This window comes from Calypte anna, chromosome 2 (assembly GCF_003957555.1).
Source record: "Calypte anna isolate BGI_N300 chromosome 2, bCalAnn1_v1.p, whole genome shotgun sequence".
Classification (NCBI taxonomy): domain Eukaryota; kingdom Metazoa; phylum Chordata; class Aves; order Apodiformes; family Trochilidae; genus Calypte; species Calypte anna.
In genome coordinates, this window is record NC_044245.1 from 131325165 (window position 1) to 131351678 (window position 26514).

General features: G+C 37.9%; 1 protein-coding gene across 1 annotated transcript; it reads left to right on the plus strand.

Moving 5' to 3' along the window:
* Nucleotides 1-156: 156 nt before the first annotated feature.
* Nucleotides 157-25210, plus strand: DCAF13 (DDB1 and CUL4 associated factor 13). Its single transcript, XM_030445927.1, has 11 exons — nt 157-294; nt 2120-2319; nt 3799-3906; nt 5392-5481; nt 6306-6461; nt 7131-7208; nt 9630-9712; nt 11441-11605; nt 14808-14943; nt 23137-23300; nt 23993-25210. The coding sequence occupies exons 1-11, from the start codon at nt 225-227 to the stop codon at nt 24078-24080; spliced, it is 1338 nt and encodes a 445-aa protein (XP_030301787.1). The 5' UTR covers nt 157-224; the 3' UTR covers nt 24081-25210.
* The last annotated feature ends 1304 nt before the right edge of the window (nt 25211-26514 follow it).

Consider the following 26514-nt stretch of genomic DNA (forward strand, 5'->3'; position numbering starts at 1 on the left):
GCCCTCCCCGCTCCTCCCCTCCCCCCTCCCTCCCTCCGCCTTCCTCCCGCTCCCGCCCGCCGCCCGCTGACAGCCGGACCCGGTCCCGGCACCGCGGCGAACAGAGTCGCGCGAGAACGGCGGGCCCGGAGCATCCGGTCACGTGGGGGCGCGTGCGCGCGGGGAGGGCGGGGCCGCGTCTGCCGGTGGTGTGGAAGCGGCGGTGGCCGCGGAGCCGGGGCGGGATGCGGGTGAAGGTGCTGAGCTACAACCCCGACGACTGCGTCCGCGAGACCAAGCTGGACCTGCAGCGCGGTGAGCGGGGCCCGGCCCGCCCGGGAGGGCCCAGGGCAGGGAGGGGAGGGCCCGGGCCGGGTGTCAGCCGGCACTGCCCCGCTGTGGAGCTGCCCCGGGGGAGGGTCCCAGGCAGCCGAGGGGTGAGGAGCCCCTGCCGGGCTGTGCTTTTTCCTTACGGCCCCCGGCAGCGTGCGGTCGGCAGAGGAGGCCGTGACCGTCCCTGTGCGCATGCGCCCGGGCGGCCCTGCCCGCTCCTCTCGCCGTGTGGTGCCGCGGGGCCGCCCTGCCCTGCCCGGTCCTGCCCGGTCCGGGGCCCATGGGGTCTGTCCCCCATATGCGGGCGGTGGCCGTCCTGTCTGGGGGCCCGGAAGGAGCCCAGACCTGTCGGGCTGCCAGAATGTTAGAGATGGAGTGCGGAGTTGGGGTCGGGGGTTATCCCCTGTTCTGGTACTCCTAGTGTTAACTAGGTTATTCATTGTAATCTTGTACGTTTAGCACGTTTTCTTTGCAGATACAGCTCATCCCACTTCTTGTATATCCTTTATTAAACCAGGCAAAAATCGCGTAGGTTTTAAACATTAATTTTAGATGTGGCAGCTGGTTGGTGTCGCCTGGTTGGCGAGGTGAAGGCTTTGTGTGTTCAGTTCTGCTCGTTCTCCACAGAACTGACCATACACAGCGTGCAGTTTCACCTCTGTAACGTGATGAGGTTTGGGTTCTGCCTAGTTTAAAAATAAGGTTTGTAAAATGGCCACCCTTCATCAGAAAGAGCAGGCCTGAAACTCAGAGTGTCATGGATGCACTAAATCAAGCTGTTTTGAGCAGGATGATACACCTGTAGTTTTTTAATTTGCACTTTCTTCATTATTTGATTGAATTGGATGTAGGTGGCTATGTTGCATGAAGTGGCATTGTCTAATGTCCTCTAGTTATTTAAATGTAATAACATAATGTGGAAAGATATTATGGAAATTATCTACTGGAACTGTAGCTTAATGCATCTTAATTTTATGAGTGTGATTTGTGTGTAAGTTGCTAAATCAAATTCTGTGTTATATTAGAGAGATATCCAACTTAATTTCATTAGAGATCTTGAAGGTGTTGATATGCATCAAGTAATCTTTGGAAATGAGCTGACTGAACTAAGTATTGGTTCTTTATGAATGGTTTGTTATCAGTCACCATCCTGGCTTTTCAATTTTTTTGCACGAAACAGCCTTGAAGAGACAAAAGCCAGAAGCACATTGTCAGTATCTGCTGTCTTTCTCATTTTAGTGTAAGGTGTATCTGTGCAGGTGGATGCAGAGAGACCCCTGCTTGAAGCTTGTCAGGTGTAAATGCTTTGGCCTGGGAAACCAAATTAGAGCCAGTGCTAGCAGAGGAACAAACTAAAAAGTCTCATTTCAGAGACTGGATTGCAGCTGGCTCAAGATAAAGAGAGCAAAATATTTTCTTTCTTTGTGCATATCCCTGTAGCTGTGTCCTTTCTGTGTGCTAGAGCTTAGTGTTAGGAAGTTAGTATTGTGGCTTTTATTTTTTTTAATCTTGTGGTTGTTCATTTGGGTTGGGGTTTTTGCATAGTAGTTGCACAATATCTGTAATTTCCATTTAGTTGTGTAAATTCACATCTTCATTAGCACTATACCCTTGTAAAGGACATAATAATTTCTGAGTTATCTCAGACTATTAACTTCTTAAATGAGAATGGTAATGATGCTGGGGGCCAATTTCAAAACAGTAGGAATGGCAAGAATTCTCCTATGGCAGGAAGAATTCCTTGTTCACCTTACCTTGACCTGCACTGCACACCATGAGTTTCTAATGTCTGTTGTTTCTATTGCAGTTCCAAGGAACTATGACCCTATATTGCACCCGTTTGAGGTTCCACGAGAGTACACAAGAGCTCTGAATGCAACAAAGCTAGAACGTGTGTTTGCAAAACCCTTTCTTGGCTCACTTGATGGCCACAGAGATGGAGTTAATTGCATGGCCAAACATCCTAAGAGTTTGTCTACAGTACTGTCTGGAGCTTGTGATGGAGAGGTAAAATGCAGTTCCAAATCACAGCAAACAAGATAATTTTTTTCCTTCTTTTCTTCTTTTTCTCTTGTTTTGTTTGTTTGGTTTTGGTTTTTTTTTAATGCTCCTTGCCTATATCTTTTGTGTCTTTGCTAGCTTTGACACCCTGCCTTCTTTTAGAAAGTGCAACTTCTCAGGTTCAAGCCAGTGTTTCTCAGGCTGCAGGTTATGACCTCCCAGAGCACATAGTTTCAAAATCTTCAGGCAGCAGCTTTCAGCTGTTCAGCTGTGAGCAGCAGGTGCTACCTTCAGTTCCTTCAGACAAAGCAGTGAATGTGTTTGCAGTCCATAGTGATTGCTTTTTGCTGCCCAGGCAGCTTCCCTTTACCTTGAAGAAGTTAAACTGCTGCAGATTCAGGAGTTTACTTAAAGTCAGATCACAGAATCATAGAACAGTTTGGCCTGAAGGGGAGCTCAAAGATCATATAGTTCCAACTCCCCTGCCATGGGCAGGGACACCTCCCACTAGACCAGGTTGCTCAAATCCCCACCCGTTCTGGCCCTAAACACTTCCAGGGAGTGAGCATCAAGAGCATCTCTGGGCAAGTGGCCGGGGGGCACACAACAAAAACTATGTGGAATAATAATTCCACAATAATTATTATTAAAAATAATAAATGAGATGTTGCCTAAAAAATCCTAAGCCTGTATTTGTTAGATTATTTTATCTAAATATTACAAGTAGCAAGCAAGAGCACTTTTATTGGAGTCAGTTGGAGAAAAAAATTGCCTTTTTTATTTTCTCTGTCCCATTGTTAATTTGATAGTATCTACGTTTTAAAGATGTCTTCAGTGTAGCTGATTGCTTTCTGCTTTTGCTAGGATCTATGTGTGTCATTTAAGTGTAGTGTAAGGGAGATTACCCTTTTTGAAGAGGAGAGGAATAAACTTACGTGAAAATTGGCAAGATTTTTTTATCCACTGGTAGAGTGAGTAAAGCACTAGGTATTATCAATACATACAAATATAAAAACTGACCTCCACTTTTTTTTTGAGTAAGCCCAAATGCTTTGTCACTCACACCTCTGAGAGTTGTACATCTGTATAGAATATAATACAACAACTGGACTGGAAATGTTCTTTTCCAAAGGCTATTTCCATGTGCTTTTTTCTCTTTGGAGAGGTGTTTTTTTTCTAAAAGGAACACTGCTGATCTCTTTCAGCAGGAATTGTAGTTCAAAAGTAAGAGAATGCAAAAACATGGTAAGTGTGCTGCTTGGGGGTGGGAAAGCAGTAAGAAGGAGAGAGCAGCACACTTTTTTTTTTTTGAGAAGGGAATAATTATTTTTAACATTATAACATTAACATTGTCCAAGCTAGCTATGCCATTTTGTTACAACATGTGATCTCTTGTACACGAAAACTTTAAAACCCCCAGAATTTTCTCTTTAAAATAATTTGTTTTGTTGTTTAAATAAAAAGAGTTTTTTCTGTTTTTAACAGGTTAAAATTTGGAACTTGACCAAGCGACAGTGCATTCGAACCATACAAGCCCACGAAGGCTTTGTTCGAGGCATGTGCACTCGTTTCTGTGGTACATCATTCTTTACTGTAAGTATAAGGTGTCTCCTTAATACAGTGTAGCAGTACAGAGTGCCTGTTCACCATCTGTTTGCCATTGAGCAACTTACCCTCTGGTGTACAAGATTTAAATATTGTATGAATGTGTCAGTGAACATGAAAACTGTTCCTGATGAAAATTTTTTTTTCGTGTGATGATATTGCTTCAAGGCCATGGAAAGGATAAATACCAAACAGTTGCTAGTGGGTGCTTGTGTAACTGGCTTTCATTAAAGAAGTAGGTAAATCACTGATGAAAAAGTAGATAGGTAAAGTTCATAAAGACATGCAAACACTTAAAAAGTAACAATTTTCATACCTTAATTAACAATGGTTCAGGTTGAGTTAATTATGTTTTCTAAGGGTATATTAAGGCTTTATTAACTTATATCAACCACAACTGATTCAGTTGCATGTAAACCATCTGGAAATAGTATGTCTTCCTGTTTGTATTAAAAGAAGTCTAAGAATTGGTTTGGAAGAGTGGAGTGCCCTGAGGTTTTGCTTCTTTTGAGCTGGACATATCCAGGGGACTGCACAGCCATGCAAAATCTTGTGCTGGCATAGTGCAAGAAGTAGCATGGAGTTAGGAACAGGGACCTGGAGCAACTGAGGTGGAAAGTGCCTTTTAACTGCTCCCATGCTCATTAAAATGACTTGCAGAAGATAATTTGCAGTTCAAGGTGCCATTTGATTAAGAATCACAAAATGCATCCTAGAAAAATAGTCATCACTCCAGCTCACCTTTTTTATTATTTGACTCTGGAAGTATCTCTTTTGGAAACTGGAAAAGCTCTGTGGATTAGGATAAAGACAACTGAATAGGTGAAGGCAGGGTGGCAGTGGTGAAACAGTGGAAGACAGGAAATCAGTCACCTTCTTTCACAAGCAGGCACATTCCCAGACAGTCTCTGAACAGCAGTCGTATCGGAGGAGCCATCCTCATTGCCTTTCCTTTTTTCTTCCATTACTCCAATTTTTATGAGCACGATGTTACGTGGTATGGCATACCTCCTAAGCCTGTTCAGGTCATCTGTTGTGCCTGTGTCCTGCCCACACGAAGTCCACTTGCTGGTGGGGGTGGCAGGGCTGATGACTGATAGAGCAGAGGGGCAGAAAATGTCTTGACACTGTGCAAGCACTGTTCAGCAGCTGCCAAAACACCAGTGCCTCCTCAGCACTGTTTCAGCCTCACATCCAGAACACCCTGCCATGTGGGCTGCAATAAAGAATGTAAACTCTGTTCCAGGCTGATGATGTACATGTACCTTCTCAGTTTCCAGCACAATATTTTGGCAAGAACTAATCTTCAGCTTGGAGTTATGAAAGTGAATAGACAAGAGAAGAGCACTTCTGTGTTACGACATAGATGATTCTCTTTTGAAAGGCTACCTGTACTTACTTGCAAAGCACATCTGGTAAAATAAACATAATGTGTTTACAGAAAACAGTACAGGATTTCTCCAATATTTTCAGGTTGGTGATGACAAAACTGTGAAACAATGGAAAATGCAGAGTCCAGAATATGGAGAAGAAGAAGAGCCTATTCATACAATTCTTGGAAAGGTAGTAAATCTTAAGTTTTGATTTTCCCACATCTCTTCTTTTAAATAAAGTTTGAACAAGTTCTTAGGAGAGAAGTAGTTTGATATCACATGTTATCATGAGTTGTAATGCAGTGGCTTCAAATTTGATAACAGCACTTCTAAAGTATCGTCAAGTTTTTATTTATTTTACATGTAATCAGAAAGGAATATCTCAGATGTTATCAGAGACAACTTAGTTCTGTCTGTGCTAATAATCCCTTGCCTGCAAACTGGTCAGATATTTCTGTAGTCTCTTTCTCTTCAGACATGTGTTGTCAGTGCTTACTCTTACTCTGCATTAAATAACTTTCTTTTCATACCAGTACATCTCAACCATTTAATAAAAAAATTAATTTTGTATCTTTACAAAAGCAGATAAAAAAATATGTACTTCAGCACATTCAATTTATTATAAGCTTATTCAAAGAATAAAATACTTTTTGTATTTAGATACTTAGAACAATAATTAAAAAGAATTTCAATGGAATCTGTTCAGGTGCCCATTGAAAATTTTCAGTTGTACCCTTAAAATTCCCATTTGCTTTGAAGTCAGCCAGGACTTTGTAAATGGACTTCTATTGCTAACTTCATTGTAAACTAATAAGAGATGCTTGCATGCATGTGAACTGGGGACACAGAAAGCCAACCTATTGTGTAAGGGCACATCTGTTAAAATTTAGTTTCTGTTAGTGGTGGTGACTTGGCAGACCTGTAATGATATTTTGTGCAACAGAACATACTGACAGCCTGGTGTATTTATTTATTAGTTGATTTTGTAAACTTTTTTTTGTTTTCCTTTTAAAGACAGTGTATACAGGAATTGATCACCACTGGAAGGAAGCTGTTTTTGCCACTTGTGGCCATCAAGTGGACATTTGGGATGAGCAAAGAACAAGTCCCATGTGTTCTCTGACGTGGGGTTTTGATAGCATAAGCAGTGTAAAATTTAATCCCATTGAGGTAATGTTTCTCTTGTATAATGGAAATCAATATATTACTTGAAAAGTATATGATCTAAATGCTATTAGCACTGTCTTTAATGGCTTTTTCCAAATTTAGATTTTAATGTGTTTTAATATAATATTTACAGGGGTATATACATATATTTTTATGACTACGTTGCTTTGGAATATGTTACCATAAATTTTAATCCTTTTATGTTTTGTCTCTGTTAGTGGGGGAGAGGAGGAATAGAAGAAGGGTGGTCTCTCTCCTGCCCACATCCATACATATCCCATACCTCAGTCATACAGAGTAGCAGTTACATGGCAGTGGAACTCCCATTTGTTCTGTACTTACTGTGACCAAGACTTCTCCCCCTCTCCTTGGCAAAACAATTGCATTTGATTTGCACAGTCCCTATACACCTCTTGGGTGGGCTGTGTTTGTAGATGGAATTGTTTATGAGGAATTATTCGTGACATAGATAATTCTGAATCTTATAGGAAAAGCTATATAGAATGTTTGTGCTGAATAATTATCTGCACAGAGAGGACCATTAATGTATTTTCTTGAAAAGGAACTATTTGACTGCCAGCTTTGTGAAATAGCTTGGGTATCTAATGTAAACTGTTGGTTGTACTCAAGGAAGTTTCTAGAAGTAACCATTCCCACTGTTTTTTATTTTAGACATACCTCTTGGGAAGCTGTGCCTCTGACAGAAATATTGTACTCTATGACATGAGAAAATCAACTCCATTAAAAAAGGTAATAGTTTTCTCTTTAATAGAAGTTTATGGCACTAATAATCATACTAAATATGTAAGTAGTCTGTACCTGTTGATGACTGTAGAGTAATGGAAGCTCTGAACTGTGGGTTCACTGAGTTTTTATCATCTGATTTTGAGTCTTTTAAGTAAGTTTGAATTAATGTTGGGATTTAAACCATGCAGAGGTAGAAAGGATCTTTTCTGCATTCAAATGGGCTGTCATGCCTACTCTGGTTTAATTCTTGATAAAGTGCCTGACCTGACAGAAATTACTTTATGTTCCTGTGTTGTATTCTGTCTGTGTGGTTTGGTGTTTTTTTACTTTTTAATTTTTTTTAATTATTCTTTTTTCTTCTCCTTACCAAGAGGAAAGAAGGTAACTGTTAAGGCATTTCCTTTCTACCACTGGAGAGTCTTGCTCTGCCTTTGAAAAGTTCTCTTCTTTTGCATGGGGATAACCCCTCCCCCATGCTCCCAATATAAAAATTCAGAAATCCTTTGTGGTGGAATTAGAATTATATTTGTATGGGGAATTTACCAATGACATGAAATTTCTTATTTATCTTTAAGAGATAAATGTATGTTTTTATCTAAACCAATAGCTAGTAATTCATACTTATGTGTTAATCTTGATCAGGCTCAGTTGTTTTGAGTGCTAGAACTATCTTAAGAATTTATTTGAAATACAACATTCTGACTTGTGAACTCAATATCCTTCTGGTATGTTATGTGTTTTCTGCAATGAAAAATTCTTGGTCTGATATACACAAGAACACTACAGTAGTTCATAACTTAATTATAAAATAGGAATGTTGTTGGCATAGCAATTTTCTTTCCCTTTCTGTATCCAAACAGGTTTTAGTTGAACTGCATTTGGGCCACTGAGACAGTGCACATAAAAAATTGTCAGCAATTCCAGATGGAGACCCAAATGTCAAAATGAGCACAGCCAGTGCTATAGATCTGTAGTTACAAACTGATAGGATATAGTTTCAGTCTTGGTGAAATAAGTTTAGTCTAACAGGATTTTACGTACATGAATGTGCTAAACATATAAAATTATATAAAAGTTCCTGCTGCATTTGTTTTTTGAAAATGAGCAGTATTTAGCACACAGATTTAATAGTAAACAAGTTAATATCATATAGGAAATGAATACTTAAAGGAGAATGAGAATCATGAGAATGTGCACACACATAAAATGACAATCTTGTTTTGAGGAGGGGGTGTTCAGTAGAGGTCATAGTTATTAATTTGCTTTGAGACTGTGTTCATTATTGTAAAAGTTACAGTTGTACAACTCTTCTGTGTATGGAAATTTATGGTGTTTGGTATAGAAAGCTGAGAACAAAAATAATTTTGGAGTACTGTAACACTGAACACCCACATTTCAGGATTCTCAAGCATGATTATGGCTGACCTGGAGCATTGTGGAAAACCCTCTTTAGGTTTGTTAGTAAGTTGCTCTGCAATTATACGTCTACTTTGTGTCAGGCAAACTATGGGAATTTTAAAATACCATAGTAAAAAGCTCTTTAAAGACTTGCAGAAGCTGAAGCTGTTGTGTTGTACCAGGTGTCAGATGAGACATCCTCCCTGCTTCCCCTTCTCACAGAGGGGTCCAGCTGTTCCTGCCACAGCTGTCCTCCCTGGTGGGGGCATCTCATCTATTTAATACCTCTTGTCTAATCCACTTGTAGCAAAGTAGAAGTGTCTTTCTAGGCTGCCACATGCTGCCTGCCTCCCACTTCTGGTGAAACTGGCATCTTTGTAGCCATCTGTGTATTAGCAGCAAGCGGGTGAATGGGTAGCAAATGATTCACTGTTGATGTAGTGAGCGGTGGGCAGATTACAAACGGGAACTTCCGCACACATTGCTTGGGATTTCAACAAGAAATGGCAACTGTCCTGAAGAATTCATGAACTGCAATTTCAGAGATGAAAGGGAAAGTAATAAATGGGAGAACATAAAAGTCTTATGTTGCTTTACAAATGCTGGTTCACAGCGTCAATTAATGACTGTATCCTTTGAAATAAACCTTTAATTAGGCATGTTTATAGATTACTAACTAAAATTTCCTGTAAATATGATGGAAAAGTGAAATTTTTCAGATGTACCAGATTTACATGTTGACCACTATGTGTTTACATTGTTTACCTGTTAAATAACCACATAGAACAATTTGCTTCTAAGATGACTTAAGAGGAAAATTGGCAAAAAGCAGTCAGCATATGAAGTGGTACAAAAGGTCTTGAGTTGCAGCTTTAACACTGCTAAGGAAACATTCTGTCATGTCACTATTCCTTTGTCATAATTCTGTATCTAGAAAGTGCTTACCTTTATTAGTATAAGAAGCTTTGAACTATAACAAGTATTTTTCTGACTATGACAGGGCATCAATATGTAATTAACTTTCAGGTTATCTTGAACATGAGGACAAATACACTGTGTTGGAACCCCATGGAAGCTTTTGTTTTTACTGCAGCAAATGAAGACTACAAGTAAGTGTGACCTTGCTTTTTCATAATCCTGATCATATAGTGTTTCTAACCTGTATCTTGTTTTATCACCATGCTACAGTGTGGTTTTGAAAAAAAACTACTTAAACTCTAAATTTGAAACACTGAAGTAACAGCCTAGAGAATCATAATCTCACTGGAAAAAAAAAGAAAGAAAGAGGCAGTCTACTAGCAAGTCTTCTATTTCAGTGCCCAGAGGGAAAAAGCAGTGTACTTTTTAAACCCCACAACTCTGAACCAGTGCAAGTGCAACATGCAATGGGACCCAGCAAATAAACACCATTGGTCAGAGGCAACAGAAGTGCTTATTTTCTTTCCACCTCTAGTGAAACTTGATACGTTGTGACATTTTGTACTGACCAGATATTTTGATAGCAATGTTCCTTCAAAAAAAAATTTCTACTGTGAAACAGTTACAGAGATTGCAATTCTTATCCTTTCAGTGTCTAAGAGCATTTTTTTTACTTTTGAACAATATTATTCATGTGAGCAGCTAATCTGATATTGAAAAAGCTGTCACTTCAAAACTAAGCCACTGCAAAATGTGCTCCATATCCTTTCTCTCAGGAAGTCAGTGATCTGACAGGAGGCTGCTGTTTTCTTTGAATGTTATCACTTATCTTAAGGCATTTTTCTGAGGAAATGGAATCTGTCCCAGACCTTCAAAGTGGGTGTTGTATCTAATGTACTGCTTTTCACATATTTTGATTATGGTATGGTAAAGACTACCAGGTCACCTCATCTGTTTCTGTATATGTGTTGTTCCCCTCCCTAGCAAGACTGAAAATGTTGGCTGTTACTGTCAGGGCAGCTGTCCTCTTGTGAACCAAAGCAGTCAGTGTTAAAGTGCAATGGCAAATGCGTATATCAACAACATTCATGCAGGTGTTAGCTAATTAATAGAGTAGATGTTACAAATGACATTGACATCCTTTTTCTTGGGGAACTTGGAAAACGCTATAGGTGCCAGTGAGCTATTGAAAAAGAGAATAAATAGTGTATCTTTAGCAGGTTTCATTTAATACTTTGTTTGTAAAGCACCTTTGCTTATTGGCACTAGGCAAATTCATGATCTAGTTGGTTCTTATTCCTTGCTTTGTATCAGTGGGGTTTTTGACTTCAAGGGAGTGCAGCTGGGCCTCAGCTGAGATGTGCATAAAAGCAAACTAGCTATGGTCCAGAAGCTGTGTGTTTATTTTTTATGTAATGCTTTTCTATAGATAATGTGCTCTGTTGAACTGGTATCTCCATGTACTGAAGGATCAAGCTTTCCTTGGGCTCTATATTGTCTGGCATAAGGAAAACTAGGTAGTAGAGTTGATAGACTTGCTGTAGGGATTCTTTCTCCAAGTTCAGGTTGTATACTGAGATCTGAAGATGGAGTGAAGGACAGTGTTGTCGTTGGAAGAATAAGAGGTTCTGTCAGTGACTCATGAATAAATGATGAAGGAAATAGTGCAGTATCTGTTCTTTGACAGTGAGGAAGAAACCTAGGTCTGATGTAATAACTAGAGCCTCTGGTTCATACATTTTTTTCAAGCCCTTAACAATACTTAATCCTTTTCATGTGTTATGTGCAATTTTATAGATACCCTCTGCAATATGGATCTATCCTAAAGCAAGTTCTGTGTATTAATGAAATCCAGCAAAAATGTACTATTTACTTAGGAGTTATTAAGATGTTAAGCTACTATTGTATTTATTTTGAAGCTTGTATACTTTTGATATGCGCTTTCTTGACTCACCTATGATGGTGCACATGGACCACGTGTCTGCTGTTCTTGATGTGGATTATTCACCTACTGGAAAAGAATTTGTCTCTGCCAGCTTTGATAAGTCTGTCCGCATATTTCCTGTAGACAAAGGTCACAGCAGGTGAGTGATTTTACTCCTTTTTTTCTGTCATACATTCAAGTGACCTCACTTCTGAGTCCTCAAAATTCTTCATGAATGAATTAACATCTTCATTGGGGCATTCGCTTTCTGTGAATATTGAAATATTAGTCTCTACATAACTTGAGATTGACGTATCATGTAGACAGGTAATTCTGGAGTATGTCTGATAGTCTTTATGCAGTTTTGGATTAAAATTACAGTGGATTATTGGTTTTGGATGTACTCATTTGTATTTTACCATGGTGAATACCGCCTCATTTCCCTCTGTCTGATGGTTTTAGGTCACTTTGTAATGGATCTGTCATGACTGAAGTTACAACACTAATACTTTTTATAAGAGACTGTCCTCATCCTATATAGATGATTGCCAAAGGTGCAATATGAAAAGCATTGCTGTGTGAATTCCTAAGAATCAGTTTGGGGCACTTTTGTAATTTATTTCAGTATGCTTGTTACCTTCTACTCACATTTTGTCAACCAGGTTTTGATTCATGGGGCAATTCATGGGGCTTTGAATGCATTTCACTTTTAATTAGTTTTTCATATAAGATTTCATAAAGCAGTATATTAAGTACTTCGCTGAAGTTCAGATTGGATCTATTGTGTCTCCATTATTACTTTTTTTTTTTTTCAGTTTGATAAAAATTGAAGCAAGTTATCAGATCTGTCTAGTATCATTTGTTCTTCATAAACCTTCCTGCATTACTTTCTGTTGTAAATTCATCTTTTTTCTTAACCCTATTTTACTTCTAGTTGCCTTCCTTAGCACCACAAAGTTGCTACCAGGTCATGTTTTAGATGACTTCCAGGGTGGAAATGTTGAAATATTGATTGGGAAGGAGTGTATTTTTATTATTGATTGATTGTAGCTATGCATGCATTATTAAGTGTCACTCTTGTGTGCTTCTGTACTGCATTAAAGATTGAGATGGGTTGTGTACATTTTCCTTTGTAACTAATCTACAGATAGTTTTAATTTTCATCCTATTTTGCAGAGTATTTTAAGTGTAATTGGGACATGCAATTCCTTTGTGGTTTTGCTTGTTGTGCTTTTTTTTAATTCTTGTATTACTAAGCAGCCTGTGTTTTCTTGAGGTTTTCCTTTCTATGGAACAGTCATGTTCAAAAAAGGAATGATATGTAAAGTTATAAATATCATTGAGGAGAGAAGTTTGCAGATCCCATAATGCAATAATAAAAGATTTTAGTCCATATTATAGCAGATTGTTACCAAGGCCTGTGGAAGGAATTTTCTCTTTGTTCCCCTCTTTTCACCTTCCATGTTGTGGTCATAAATCTGGTGAGGAAGAGCCTTACAAATTGAGAACTTGGCCTCCTGTAAACTGATGGGGGCACCTGACTTTCAGAATGATGTAGCTGAAGTTAATCCCATGGAATGGAGAGAAGTCTTCAAATGGATTATCTGAATCCACTTGGAAAACTGAGAGAGCAATCAGGAGTATCTGTAAACAAGGATCCTGATGATAATCTAGTTTTGACTTTTTGATCTCCTTGCAATCTGAAAAACTCCTGACTTCCATTGCATTCTACTTTTTATTTGAAATGAAAATTGAAATTAGGAAATTGGTTAGCCATAAGAAATGAGATTTAACATGAATTTGTTTAGATTTAGTAAATTCTTGGTCAACAGAAGCAGATGCCTGGGAGTTCTTTAAATGACAGATGCAGGTTATTTTGCCATGTTTTGTGTTTTTCCTTTCCTTGAGAATTGTATCTAATAACTTTTGATGACAGCAACAGGAGAGGTAAAGGCTGAAAATTCAGAGTAAGGAAAGGAAAAGTACTTAGTTCTCCAAAGGTGGCTGAAGAAAAGCTTTGTTATTGAGCCAAATAGTAAAATGAAAGTAAAGAGGGGAATGCTACTGAAAATGGGTGTCTGCAGACACGTTATTAAACAGCACATGAGTAAAAAGCTGAAGTGAGTACTGGTGTTTTCTGAAGGTGCTCAGGCCCAGTCTTCCGCATGGTTGTTCTGGTAGACTGTCACTTAAGTGTGGATTACAAGAGCTGGTTATTTAGTGTGGTATCTTGATTAGTTTTGTTCTTCTCACAACCTCTTCAGCTAAACCTCAGTCTGTTTTTTATTTCCTGGCTTTATTTCCTTTCTGTTACTACTTGGATTTCTTGTAAAAATAACTAGGCAGAAGAAAGAGAATAGTCTTATTAGCTGCAGCATGTGGCTGACACACCAACAGAGTGAGGTACAGGTGGATGATAAATAGGCCTTACTTATTCTTCACTTTTAGAAGGCTAACAAATAACTAAAATTATCAGAAAAGTGTACTTAGTCCTGTGTTTCTATAGCAGGAATAAAAACAGCTTTATGAACAAAATTGTCCTGGTTGTTTGGTACATACTTAAATGAAACTCTGAAAGACTGGTTGAAATGTAGCACATAGAAACATCTTTCAGCAGGTGCCAGCACTTACTGAGCAGGAGTCTGACTGGCAGAAATTAAATTTAGTTTATGCTTTAATAGCACAATTCAGAACACAGCTGTTCTGAATCCCTTCTTACTAGCTGATATTTCTTGTTATTGTTTACAGGACTGGAGACTTTTCTTTGAATTTTTAGTGTTTAAAAATTTTTCTTTGGAGTACTTTAGGCAGCAATAAGGAAGTCTATTTTTGGTGAAAGCAGGGAAATTTCAATGAGTAACCAGTCCAATGTCATGTTATATGTCAACAGCTGTAAGTGTTTATTTACTACTCTCTTTCTTGTCCTTAGAGGTACTGTCTCATCCTTTGGCACCATTCTTCTTCAGACCTGTTCTGTAATATTTGATCAGTGTAACAGCATATTAATGAAAATTATTTCAGGAATTGTATGGATATCATAGTGTATACCCATGGCAAGTTTTGCAAAAAAGATTACTATTTATCTGTTTACTGTAATTTATGTGAAAACACTTATTTAAAAAACATCTTATCCTAGGTGGCCCTTTATCAGTTGAACCCTTGTATATTTTTTGACTCTCTCTAAATACAGATTTAGTATCAGTGCAGTGTTTAAAAAAAACATTTAAAAAACCATCAACAAACAAAACCAAAACCAAAAAAGTGAATAAAATTTGCCTTGAACTGAATGCTTTCTGCTATTTGAAAGGTAATATTGGTGGTAAAAGTGATGATGAATCATTTTAAAATGTTTCTTTTTTCAGGGAGGTATACCATACAAAGCGAATGCAGCACGTCATCACTGTGAAATGGACTTCAGATAGCAAATATATTCTTTGTGGCTCTGATGAGATGAACATTCGTCTGTGGAAAGCTAATGCTTCTGAAAAACTGGGAGTGGTAAGAGTTTTATATTTTATTTTTCGTTACCACAAGAGAAGATGTTTTTGGTTTTTAGTTGTTATTACAACTGGTTAGCCTATTCAGCTTCTGAAATCTTATTTCTAAAGAGAAAATATGAAATTGTAGTTTGACATTTGTATTTGATTTGAAAACTGACGTGTGTATTATAGGTCATTGCTTTTACTGCAACTTAATAGTAAAATCACATGCCCTGTTGTTTCTATGGAAGGTGACTATTTTTTGGGTCTTGCTTAATGTTAATAGCAATCATTAGATCTAAGTAAACTGGATTACGAGTTTTTTACCTGGGTTCTACAGGTGGGAATTCATCTGGTTGCAGTGAATAAATTCTGGTTTGCTATACATAACCCAAATCTTCAGTAGAATAACTTATTAGTTCTAAAAATTTTGATTGGCATGCAACTGGTTCATGTACAGTTCATCCTGTGGTAAACATACCTGTTGTAGAACAAACACATTTATGCACCAGTGCATAAGTGATGTGGTAATTAACCTATGTAACACTGATACAGAGTTGGCAAATGATTGTGGATTTCTGAAGTCCATTTAATTCAGTGTCAGTCAGTTTGGGTGAGTTGTTCCTAGTAGGAACTGACAAGTGTCTAACTAGATAACATTCTTTGCAGTTACCCTTGTTCAAATGTTTGTGTGTAGACAAAGCTAAAATGTTCTGTTATGGTTGCCACTCTGCACAGTTGTATTAAAGTATTAAATCACTTTGGAGAATTAATGTGACACTTTGTCTGCTGGGAGTAATCCTTTTAATGTAATATCACATTGTTAGGGTATCTTGGAGGTGCCTACATTGCTTTTTCTGAGCCTATCAGCATAGCTGTCAAATAATGTTTTGGAGGGTATTTCTACTTGAACTTGTGAAAGATTGAGTGGGGAGGAAAGGGAAACTATCAGGGAAGAATATTTTACTATTGAAGGGATGGGTCTATTGCACAGATATTTCTAGGGCTGCTTGTGCTTCTTCAAGTGAGCAACCCGACCTAGTTAAGATGTCCCTGCTTACTGCAGGGGGTTTGCAACTAGATGACCTCTAAAGGTCTCTTCCAACCCAAACTGTTATATGAATCTTTTTTATTTTCCCTTTTCGTTTCTTGCTATTTTCCTTTGTAGTGCTTCAGTCAGAAATTTACATTTAAATATCAGTCTCATGCTTGCTTATTCTAAGGAATATGCAATGTCCATTATAGGCTTTACTTTTTTATTTAACTTTTATGTTGAATTTGCTTAGTGCTGTATTGGGCAGAAATATTACCTGTTTTCCTGATGTTGTACACTTATGATCATGTGATGCTGTTTTCACCTGGTTTTACAGTATTAGATTAAATGTTCTTTATGGTCTTAGTAAATCATAGAATCATAGAATTGGCTGGGTTGGAAGGGACCTCAGAGATCATCGAGTCCAACCCTTGAACCACCGTTGCGGTTGCTAGACCATGGCACAGAGTGCCACATCCAGTCTCTTTTTAAATATCTCCAGGGACGGAGAATCCACCACTTCAGTGGGCAGCCCATTCCAATGCTGGATCACTCTCTCCATAAAGAAATTCTTTCTAATATCTAACCTAAACTTCCCCTGGCACAACTTAAGACTGTGCCCTCTTGTCTTGTTGAAAGTCGTTTGGCAAAAGAGCCCAACCCCCACCTGGCTACAACCTCCTTTCAGGGAGTTGTAGAGAGCGATGAGGTCTCCCCTGAGCTGCCTCCTCTTTAGGCTGAACAACCTCAGCTCTCTCAGCCTCTCCTCATAGGGTCTGTGCTCGAGTCCCTTCACCAGCCTGGTTGCCCTCCTTTGGACCTGCTCCAGGACCTCAATATTAAAGGAGCATGCTGTCTTCCTCTAGGATGGTGTTCTGCAGCAGAATTGTCTGGCAGTTTTCAATGTGCAGCTCTATTCTGTACCCTTTTTGTAAGGGACAAGTGGGTACAAAGAATGTTAAAAATACCATTTTCATACAGAATGATTCCTAATATTTTCAGATGTGAACAGAAAATTCACTCTGTCTACTAGATGGCATTGGCTCCTTCACTTATGAAAAAGTAAGGTTATCATAGAATCATAAATGTCAGGTACGAAGGGATCTCAAGGATCACCTGGTCCAGTCTGTGTAATAATATTATTTAGATCATTTAGTCTCAGCACCCTGTCAAGCTGAGACTTACAACAGTTCCACCACTTCCCGTGAGAGACTATTCCAATGTCTGACTGCCCTCATAGTGAAAAACTGTCCACTTGTGTTCAAATGGATTCTTGCCAGGAGTAACTTGTGCCCATTGTTCTTTGTGTTGTCCCTGTGACTCCCTGTAAATAAGGTGTCTCCATCTTCTTTGTGGCTCCCCCTCAGAGTACTGGAACATGGTAATAAGATCTTCACTAAGCTTTCTCTTCTCCAGGCTGAACAAACCCAGTTTTCTCAGTTTTTCCTGATACGGGAGGTGCTCTGATCATCCTTGTGGCTCTTGGGAAGTAATGGGTTACTTAACTCTGGGAATAGGCAAACCCAACTACAAACCCATCACAGAAATGCTAAAGGACAGCTTGGCTGTTGTTTAAGTATTCAAAATGTAGAGTGGTAAATGGAATTTTGTTGTTTTCTGTAGTACTTGCACCAGTGAAAAGTGACCTAAAAAAGGCACTGATGGTTATGACTTTTGAGTACTAGATGTACTAGATGTGGTCTGCACATCAATAGACTTGTGTTCTCTCACCCAACAGTGAATCCTACATAAAATAGCCAGTCAGTTTTTTCCAGTTTGTAAGTACATAGTTGCTGCTTGATGTGCCCCTTGGAGACTGCATGTACAAATCAGTTCTGTTGTTATGGGATCACACAAATGCACCTTTTATAGCATGTGTCTGTGTAAGGATTTGTAAGCATTTCTGAGAATGCTTTTTGGCTATCACCTCCCAAGAGAACTAAGTCAAAGGATGTCTAGTAACACACAGGTCAAGTGGAATGGAGCTTTTTTTTTTGTTTTCTTGTTTGTGTGCTGGGTTTTTTTGAACTATCAGAATTCAGTCATCCCATTGTTTAGAATACAAAACTTGTTATTGTGTCTTAAAAAACATCAGGCACCTTGCAACATCAAAAGACATCTTAAGGAATCAGAATTTCTTAGAAATGCAAGGACTTATGAGGGACAATGAATTATATAGAGAAACTGCTCTCATGTCTTCTCTTCTTTCCACATCTTATGTGGAAATGTGTTCAAGCATGATTCTGCTGAAGCCTTGAATTTAGCAAGACAAATTTGGATATTAAATTAGTAACTGACTGAAGCTTCTGTAGTTATAAAATTTTTAGAAGCACTATGAAATTTTATCATTCAGGTGTTTAGATAGTAATACTTGCTAATAGAGTTTGAGTGGAATCTGTCTGGCTGATGATGTTCTTGGGTATAACTTGAAAATGTTGCTTGGATTCAGGCAACTGTGCCAATCCTTACTCAGTTAAACCTGGTAATTCCTGTGGTTTTTAACATTGCAACTGTCAATGGCTATTTATCAGTTCTTGCTGCTTTTCTTTAGTACCTGCTCCTTCCCTTTTAGAGGATTTGTGTTCTTATCTTAATAGACATATGCTTGCTCATTTTATAAATGTCCACTTCTTCCACAGTCTGTGGCTATTTTTTGAACTGTTTGAATATTCAAAGCTGAACATACAGTAATTCTGTCAGAAGTGTTAAAATGTCTTAAATGCTTAGTTGCTTGGTCTGCTATTTTTCTTTGCTGAGAAGGTTTGATTGAATGACTCATCCAGAGGTCACTGTATTTCTGATGTAATGCAAACATCTTGTACTACATTGTATTTTGAGATGGATATTTTGGGGTTGGGGATAAATAGAAACTAGCATCCTGAAAGAGAAAGAAAAATAGTAATGGACCATTTTTTTTCATTGAGTACTTGGACTTATTTGTTTTTAGGACTCCACAGTAGTTACAGTGGATATGTAGCACTTATGTTGTGACTGATGAACATCTATCCTGTTAAAAAGTTGTTGCTTTCTGAACCATTGCTACCTTAGCAGCCATCAGCTCTGACATGCATGTTTCTCTTAGTTTTTAATGTATTTGTCATCACAGTTATTATTCAAAATCAGTGAAACATTAAAGTAAGAATAAAAGCCTCTAGAGGATCCAGAGGCATGCTGTGTCTACATTCCAATGACTATTAAGTCTACATGGGTTTTACACAGGGGTAACAAAACCCTGTTGGAGCTACTGCAGAAGTTGCTTTAAGGTAATTCGCAGAGTTTAGGTTTTTTAATAGAAGTTTATTAAATAGTAAATATTATTAAGTAGGAATTTACTGATTTTATTTTTAAAGCTGTAAACATATAGCTTTGTGTGTCCAGAAGCAAAAGACCCAATTAAACAAGAATCTTAAGATACTCCAGACTGCTCAAATACTGTACATAAAATGTGACATATCAAAAAGGAAAAGAGTAAAGTAGAACCTTGTCTGAGTGAAAAGGCTGGAAAAGCAGTAGCAATAGGGTAGGTTCCAGTTAATAATATAGAAATAATGTAATTAGTACAAAGAAGGTGATAAAATGGGTTTTTTTGAGTTGTAGTGAAAGCAACGAACCATCAATAAAATGTCAGACACCTGTATTGCTCTTTGATCTGTTAACATTAGAAGAAATTTATACCTGCAGTTCTTAGAGTATAAATGCTAAGTAACATTACTTCTGTAAATAGCAGCTGCAAAATTTGACTCTTACATTTTCAGAGTGAGTAATTAATTAGGACAGGGTGCTGGACAATAGAAAATGAAAATTTTCTGCTTGGAAATTGTTTCTATTTTAGCAAGTGTAAAACTAGTGTGAGGAGTGTAACAGTAAGGGAGCATAAGTTTGCTGCTTTCTCGGGAGATGCAGAAATCAGCTTTTGAGTCAGGACTGAAAAAGATGGAAGTGCTATTACAAGTCTGGTTTTGATAACAACGTGCATTAGCAGGAGCTTATCAAAACTAAATAATTGTACATCTTTTCAGTTTGCCTCTAGTATACTGTTTCAATTTGTGAGATAAAGCTGATAACAGTGCTAAGTATTGTGTGACATGACATTCTTTTCATAGTGGTTTTGTGTTTCTGATTCAGTGTGCATGTGGTTTCATCCCTTTATGCTCCTAAACATAGCCACTGTTTTTCTTTTTTGTCATCCATTTAGATGTGAAGAAGCCATAAGTTTTAGATCCAAGGAAACAATGAGCAGTAAACTTTTTAGAAATAGATTTAGGAAAGTGTTTTCAGCAGAATGGAAAAAATAAAGACAAACTTTGGTGTAGAAAACTGGGGGGATTTGCTTGTATTCTAAGAATACATTGCATCTGTGCTCTGTCTGCCCTAAAGTAGAAGGGCAGCCTGGGCAGGATAGATAAACAGCCACTTCATATTCTCCTACTGAATTATGGAGTCTAATAGTGGGGAGTTTTAAATACTGCACAGTACAAATACAGTCCTTTTTATAAGGAGATTTTGTTAAAGTTGATTTTAGGTCTTCAGCCAGGGCTCTGGAAAAATGCTTACTTTCCTTTTGCTTAGATGGAAAAGTAACCAGCCTCTATCATGTGGAAGGAGGAAAGAGGCATAGGCAATTTACTTGAAGACCCATTTTCTGATTGCTGATAACTTAGTTGTGTTTTTAGAGTTTTATCCCCTTTTTTCATGCCAGGTATTTGCCCTGAAGTACTGCTGCAGTAATGACACAAAGTATATCTGCCATATAAATTGCCTTTCTCTCATATAAGAAGGAAGTTTCACATTCAGTTTTTCAATGTATGAAAAAAGGGTCATACATAATCTTGGAGCATATCTTCTTCATCATGTCATATAAATCCTAATTTCTTGTATTGGAGATTGTTGTAGTCCCTATAAATAAAATCTCTAATCCTGCTAAATTGTGTTGTGTTTACAGCATCTTCTCCAGCTCAGAGCAGAGTAGGAAGTAATGCTCTTCTCTTCAGCTGTTTACATTGACCTTTGTAAAATGACTTAAGGAGAGATTGGAACTAAGTGTGTTACTGCAGCCATGCTTTTGTAGCTCTCCACTAGTTTCATAAATGGACAGGAACTTGTCATTACTGCAAAATATTCCCATCATGCAGATGAGGGGAGCACTTAGCATAGCTCACTATATGCAGTGTTGGCATTCACTAGTTGGATAGAAAGTCATGAGGTATATGGCTTTCTATGTACCACATTATACCTAAAAATGTAATCAGACTCAAACATAACCATTGCTTAATCTATATTAATTTTTTTAATAAGGTATCCTGGATGTCTCTTTAGTATACGGATTCACCTTTTGTCTGGAGAATCATAAAGTAGTAAATCAGCATCTATTTGGTCTTAAATTAAAGAAAAATCATTGCATTTAATTAAAATTAGAACTCGTTAATTTGGATTATATTGTCAGTTTTCTGCAGTGTGGGAGCACCTGGGATTTATTGAGAATGAACCAGCTATTCAGGCTGGCTCACTAGAAAGCATTTCCATAAGGTAGGGGGGAAGGGGTGCTTAGTTTTAGTGGGTTAATATAGTAAAATGTACTCGTGTGGAGTTTTGAGAGATCATAGTAAGTGTAAGTGGAAAAACTCGGTTTTACAAATCAGAGGGTGTGGAGAAACAAAGGTTGAGACTGTTACTGGTCTTCGATATCGGAATAAGAATTAAGAATTATCTGAGTGATGAGTAACTCTGCATTTGGTACCTGGTTTCTTTATTGTTCCAAATTCCTTTGCTATATTAATACATGCTTTCAGCTATTTAGACCAAAATTATCTGAGTATGGTAATTTTTTTTTCTGAATTTATGAAATATTCTAGAAGTGGTCACTTCTGAAAGTGACCTTGAGATCAGAGAAAGCCAGTTGCTGATTTCAAAGGGGAAAAAAAGCATTTTTCATAATAATTTAAGTAGAATTTCCAAATAAAGTTGGTTTTGCTACTAGGTTTTTTGGTTGTTATTGGTGCTCTGAAACTCAGATTCTGTTTTTTCCTTGAAAGTAAGAAATTGCTGAAACTAAATCAGTTGCAAAGCTGAATACATAACTGCTAAATTATTGTATTTGTTTTAGTACTTTAGGTACAGGTAATAGTGCATTAAACAAATACGGGAGAGCAAAAGACTTGTGCCAGTGCTTGTTTGAGAATATGAGGAGTTTTTAGGTGTCTGAAGTATTATAGAGTGTATTTTGCAGGTAGGGCAGGAAGGAAGAGGTAGATTATTTTCTGTTAATATTCAATATTAACAGATTTTTTCGTTTGTTTATTTGAACTAGATTGAAATGCAGTTGAAATTCTCAGATCTGAGCACATCCAAAATACCTAGAAACTGATATTGTGCATGCAGTGCATGCTTTAAACACAGCACACAGATAATTATTTTTTTCTCTTTTGATAATGAGGCATTAGGACCAAAGGAAACATGCCTAGCTGAAAAATAAATGCTGTGTAGGTTAGCTGTCAGGAAAAGGCATTTCTCACTTTCAGTGTTGTCAATGGTGGCTCAGACATAATGTGAACATGGATAAAATTCAAGTATTACGTGGTAATACTAGTTCTCTTGTATTTCATGTTTGTGATTCTGAGACACTTTCAGGTGCCTGATAAAATTTGGAACTCCCAGTGTGTCATGTAGTCAAGCTCATGCTTGAAACCTCATCTGTATATTCTGCTTCCTAGTGGATCAAGGCACTGTAAGATTAGGCCACCTAAAGACCTGTCTATAAAGCTGTTCAGAAAGAAAAGGCAGAACACTTGTACTTTCACTGGCTGGTGATTAAAATGGCCGCAGATCTTTGTTTGGCAGCCCAAGTTCATCATCATCAGAGTTGGGAAAGCAGACAGACTCTGATCAAAGAGGTTTTACTCTCAACTATTTCTATTCTCTCTCTCTACATCACATTAAGATAATTTTCAGGGAATAAATTTAGTTATTTCATTTTAAAACCTGTGATCTTGTCTTGTTTGAGCATTGGGGTATTGTTGAAATTGTATGTTTTGAATATTTACTTACCCTAATGCTAAAGTTTCTGTGGTCACAGTCATTTGCTGGAAGGAAGCCATATTAACTAAATGCTAAAAGAGACATTTTACAAGAGACAGTTAAATACCTATTCTTGTGTAACACATTTGTGTGTTTTTTCCATAGCTTGCACCACGAGAGAAGGCAGCTATGAATTACAATCAGAAGCTGAAGGAGAAGTTCCAGTATCACCCCAAGATCAGACGCATCGCTCAGCACCGTCACTTGCCCAAGAGTATATTCTGTCAGATCAAGGAGCAACGCATCATGAGAGAAGCTCGTCGAAGGAAGTATGTCTTTCTCTTCTGGCTCTCTTTTCTCTTCATATTAATAAAATACATCACTGCAATGCTGCTGCAGCAATGTATGGGAGTGTTAGAGCTACAGTGTGTGGGAGGAACAAGGATGAGCTGCTTTTAACATCTGAATAAGTGAACGTGAACTACTGGATTGATTAACTTTTGATTATAAGGTAAATGCAGACAAGTGCCAGTGTCAGTGAGGACTGGCTGCTTCCCAGTTCACTGAAGAAAAGGGAGCAAATCCTATGTTGGAAGGAGTCACGATGCTTTGTTAAGCATGACATGGCGCAACTTGCAGTGGAAACAGAATGGCCTTTTTTGTGTATGTAGAGGGTGATTTTTGGTTTTGTTGTAAGGGCTTTCTTTCTTTTTAATGCCAGACTCCAGGATGAGGTTTTTTTCAGTCACCTGGACCATTGCCATATTGGTATTTCTAGGAGCAGGTGGCATACTTTGCTATCTCTGCTGAAAGACTCTGCAAACCTGAGCAGCAAATCTTGTTGTCAGGAAAAGCAAACAAGTTTAGCTCCCAAGAAAAGGCTGAATTTGAAACTTTTAAAAAAGTAGTTAATTCTCAAGTTGCTTCTCAAAGGGAAAATCCTGATTCTTAAGCGAGGAGTACATAGCTTTTGATTAATAAAAGCAGAGCAATTCTTACTTTTTTTTCCTTTTTTTTTCAGGGAGCTGAATCGTCGTAAGCACAGCAAACCAGGATCTGTGCCATTTGTTTCAGAGAGGAAGAAGCATATTGTGGCAGTAGTAAAATAATTGTTTTTACATGTACAAAATATCACAATAAAAGAAAATGTCACTAGAATGAATTCACTGTATGACATTTGATGGACATTGGTAAGAAAGTGGAAGGTTCCAGAAATGTGGCTTTTCTTCCAAGTATACACATGCTCTGATTTCTCAAGTCATCATCCACTTCGTCTGGTTGTAATCCTTTATTGACATTTGTGTGTTTGATGCCACTGGCCCAGTGCTGTGTATTGCCTTGGAGTTTGGCTCTTTTGATGTAATCAGATAACTTGGTACTTGGTGGAGGATATCTAGTTACACTCCTGTTCTGTGGTACCATTACTGCAAAAGAAGAAGACTGAACTCAGTTTACATTTGCCAGAGACCAAAAACGTTTGTTCCACACAGTTAAAAAATCACTTATTGCTGAATTAATTTTTTTTTAACAAATCTAATAAACTAAACAAGTGACCTTAAGGCAGTGAATTAATTCTTGATGATTCTGACTGACAATTTATGCATTATACTTACTACAGTAAGATATAGTATTTTTATTCAGAAGAATTCAACAGGGTTCTTGGACATCTGTAAACTTATTTCTAGGTTTGTTCTGTCTTCTTAACTATTTTTACATGAATTTACAAAGCTTCAGACTTTCAAAATGGCTAATATTGATAATGGCATAGTTGAGTAAGTACCTTTTCTCAGCTTATTTAAAACTTTAAAAATCTGGATCAAAGCATAAATTGTATAAAATGCAGACTTCTTTAGATGACACTTCCTGTAGGGTTTCTATTTTAAGTTTTTATATATATATATATATATAAAAAATAATTAAAAGCTTCACATTTCACAAGGTACCTGTAGCCCAACTGTTTTTTACTATTTGTCTGCTTCTCTTCCAGTGGGATAGACTTTTTTCTGAAGATACTGAGGTGATTAGAAAGCTGTGCTGGAATTCAGCTTGGCCTTCTAGGCTGAAGGGTTTTCTTGCAGAAATATGATATTTATGACATAAAGAAGTGTTGCTTAACATCTTTCATACTAAAGAATTTTGTTTTTAAGCCTTTGCACTACTATGCAGTCTGTAACTATGCCTCTCCTTCCCTGATTTTATGCACAAAATTTCATCAACTCAGAATAAACTATAGTTGAACTTTTTTTTAATCTGGAAATTGAGCACCTTGAGAACTTGTCTACACAAAGCATTCTGTTTAATGTGCCTACTGACCCGTACATCCATTTGTATTTCTAGTTTTTATTCTTTTGATTGTCTCTTCCAGCACTATTTAGGCAAAATTCCTGGATCATCATGGGAAAATTATGGCTGTTTGATAAGAGGCCATAATGTATCTTCTATTGTCTGGATACCTTACTGGGTAATGGAGGAAGGGGAGCATATCTGAAGAGCTATAAACAGGATGATGAGAAGCAGTGGAACAGATCAGGGAATAGACTGATGCTGGCTGTGTGCCTGTTGTACAAGTACAGTGTGCTCTGTGACAAGTAGTGTATTTTCTCCTGAAACAGTGAGAAAATTGAGGGAAAATATGCAGTCCAAAGTATGGTGTGTGACAAAGTTTGCAAAACCAGACTCATCTTCTGGAATGTGATGAAAAATTTTCAGCCTTGATAATAACTCAGTTTAGCTTGAGTTACTGTGGTTGGTTGTTGATTTGTTGAGTCATGATAACCTCATGATAAGCATGGTGTGAACAAGTCCTGGTACTTGGAATTTTTTAGCTTTGCTGCAGAACTCCAAATGTATCTAGAGAGCTTTCAGCTCTGAATTAGTTTGATCACCAGCTGTGGTATTGATGTGTGGAGCTCTGCTGCAAGCACCATGTCCAAAGGATCTCTGCTCACAGACTTTTGCTCTATGGCTTTCAGACAAGGACCCAAGTGGAGCAACTCCAAGGATCAGAGTTGGCTAAGAACAATACTAGAGAGATTGTAACAGCATACTCAAAACAAGAGTTTTAAAGCTAGAGGAGGGTAGTCAGGCTTGTGTATTTGCATATGTATTCCTTTTTCCAAATTCAGTGGATGTGGTCTTGTACATAGATGTTGGACTAGTAATCAAGACAACATGTACCCTCTTGGCATTCCAGGAAGAAGACTGTTTTCCAAAGTTTTCCATATACAGCAAAGGTGTCTATGGAAACAGATAAAAGTTTTAAATCAACTGAAAAAAAATCTGCAGGAGGTTTAAGTTTTTTTCACTGCTGTCCATATGGGGATTCAGTTTGTTTATGGTAGAAGAATCTCTTGGCCTTTGGGAGCTAGACTATTTTTCCCCTTCCTGTTTGAAGGATCCAAGGTTGCTGTGATTCTGTATCTGCAAGGTCATAACAACACAAAACAGCAGTGTTGTGTGCACCTACCCACAACACAAATACACGGCCAGCACAAATCAACATGGGGAGAAAGCAGTACCTGTACTGGCACCTGTGTAAACACA

What these genes read in the sequence shown, in the direction of transcription:
- DCAF13 (XM_030445927.1), top strand. Translation starts at nt 225, where the DNA reads ATGCGGGTGAAGGTGCTGAGCTACAACCCCGACGACTGCGTCCGCGAG. An exon ending in GTGGTACATCATTCTTTACT is followed by an intron (nt 3,907 to 5,391) that starts GTAAGTATAAGG and finishes CAATATTTTCAG; the next exon opens with GTTGGTGATGACAAAACTGT. An exon ending in GCAGCAAATGAAGACTACAA is followed by an intron (nt 9,713 to 11,440) that starts GTAAGTGTGACC and finishes TTTATTTTGAAG; the next exon opens with CTTGTATACTTTTGATATGC.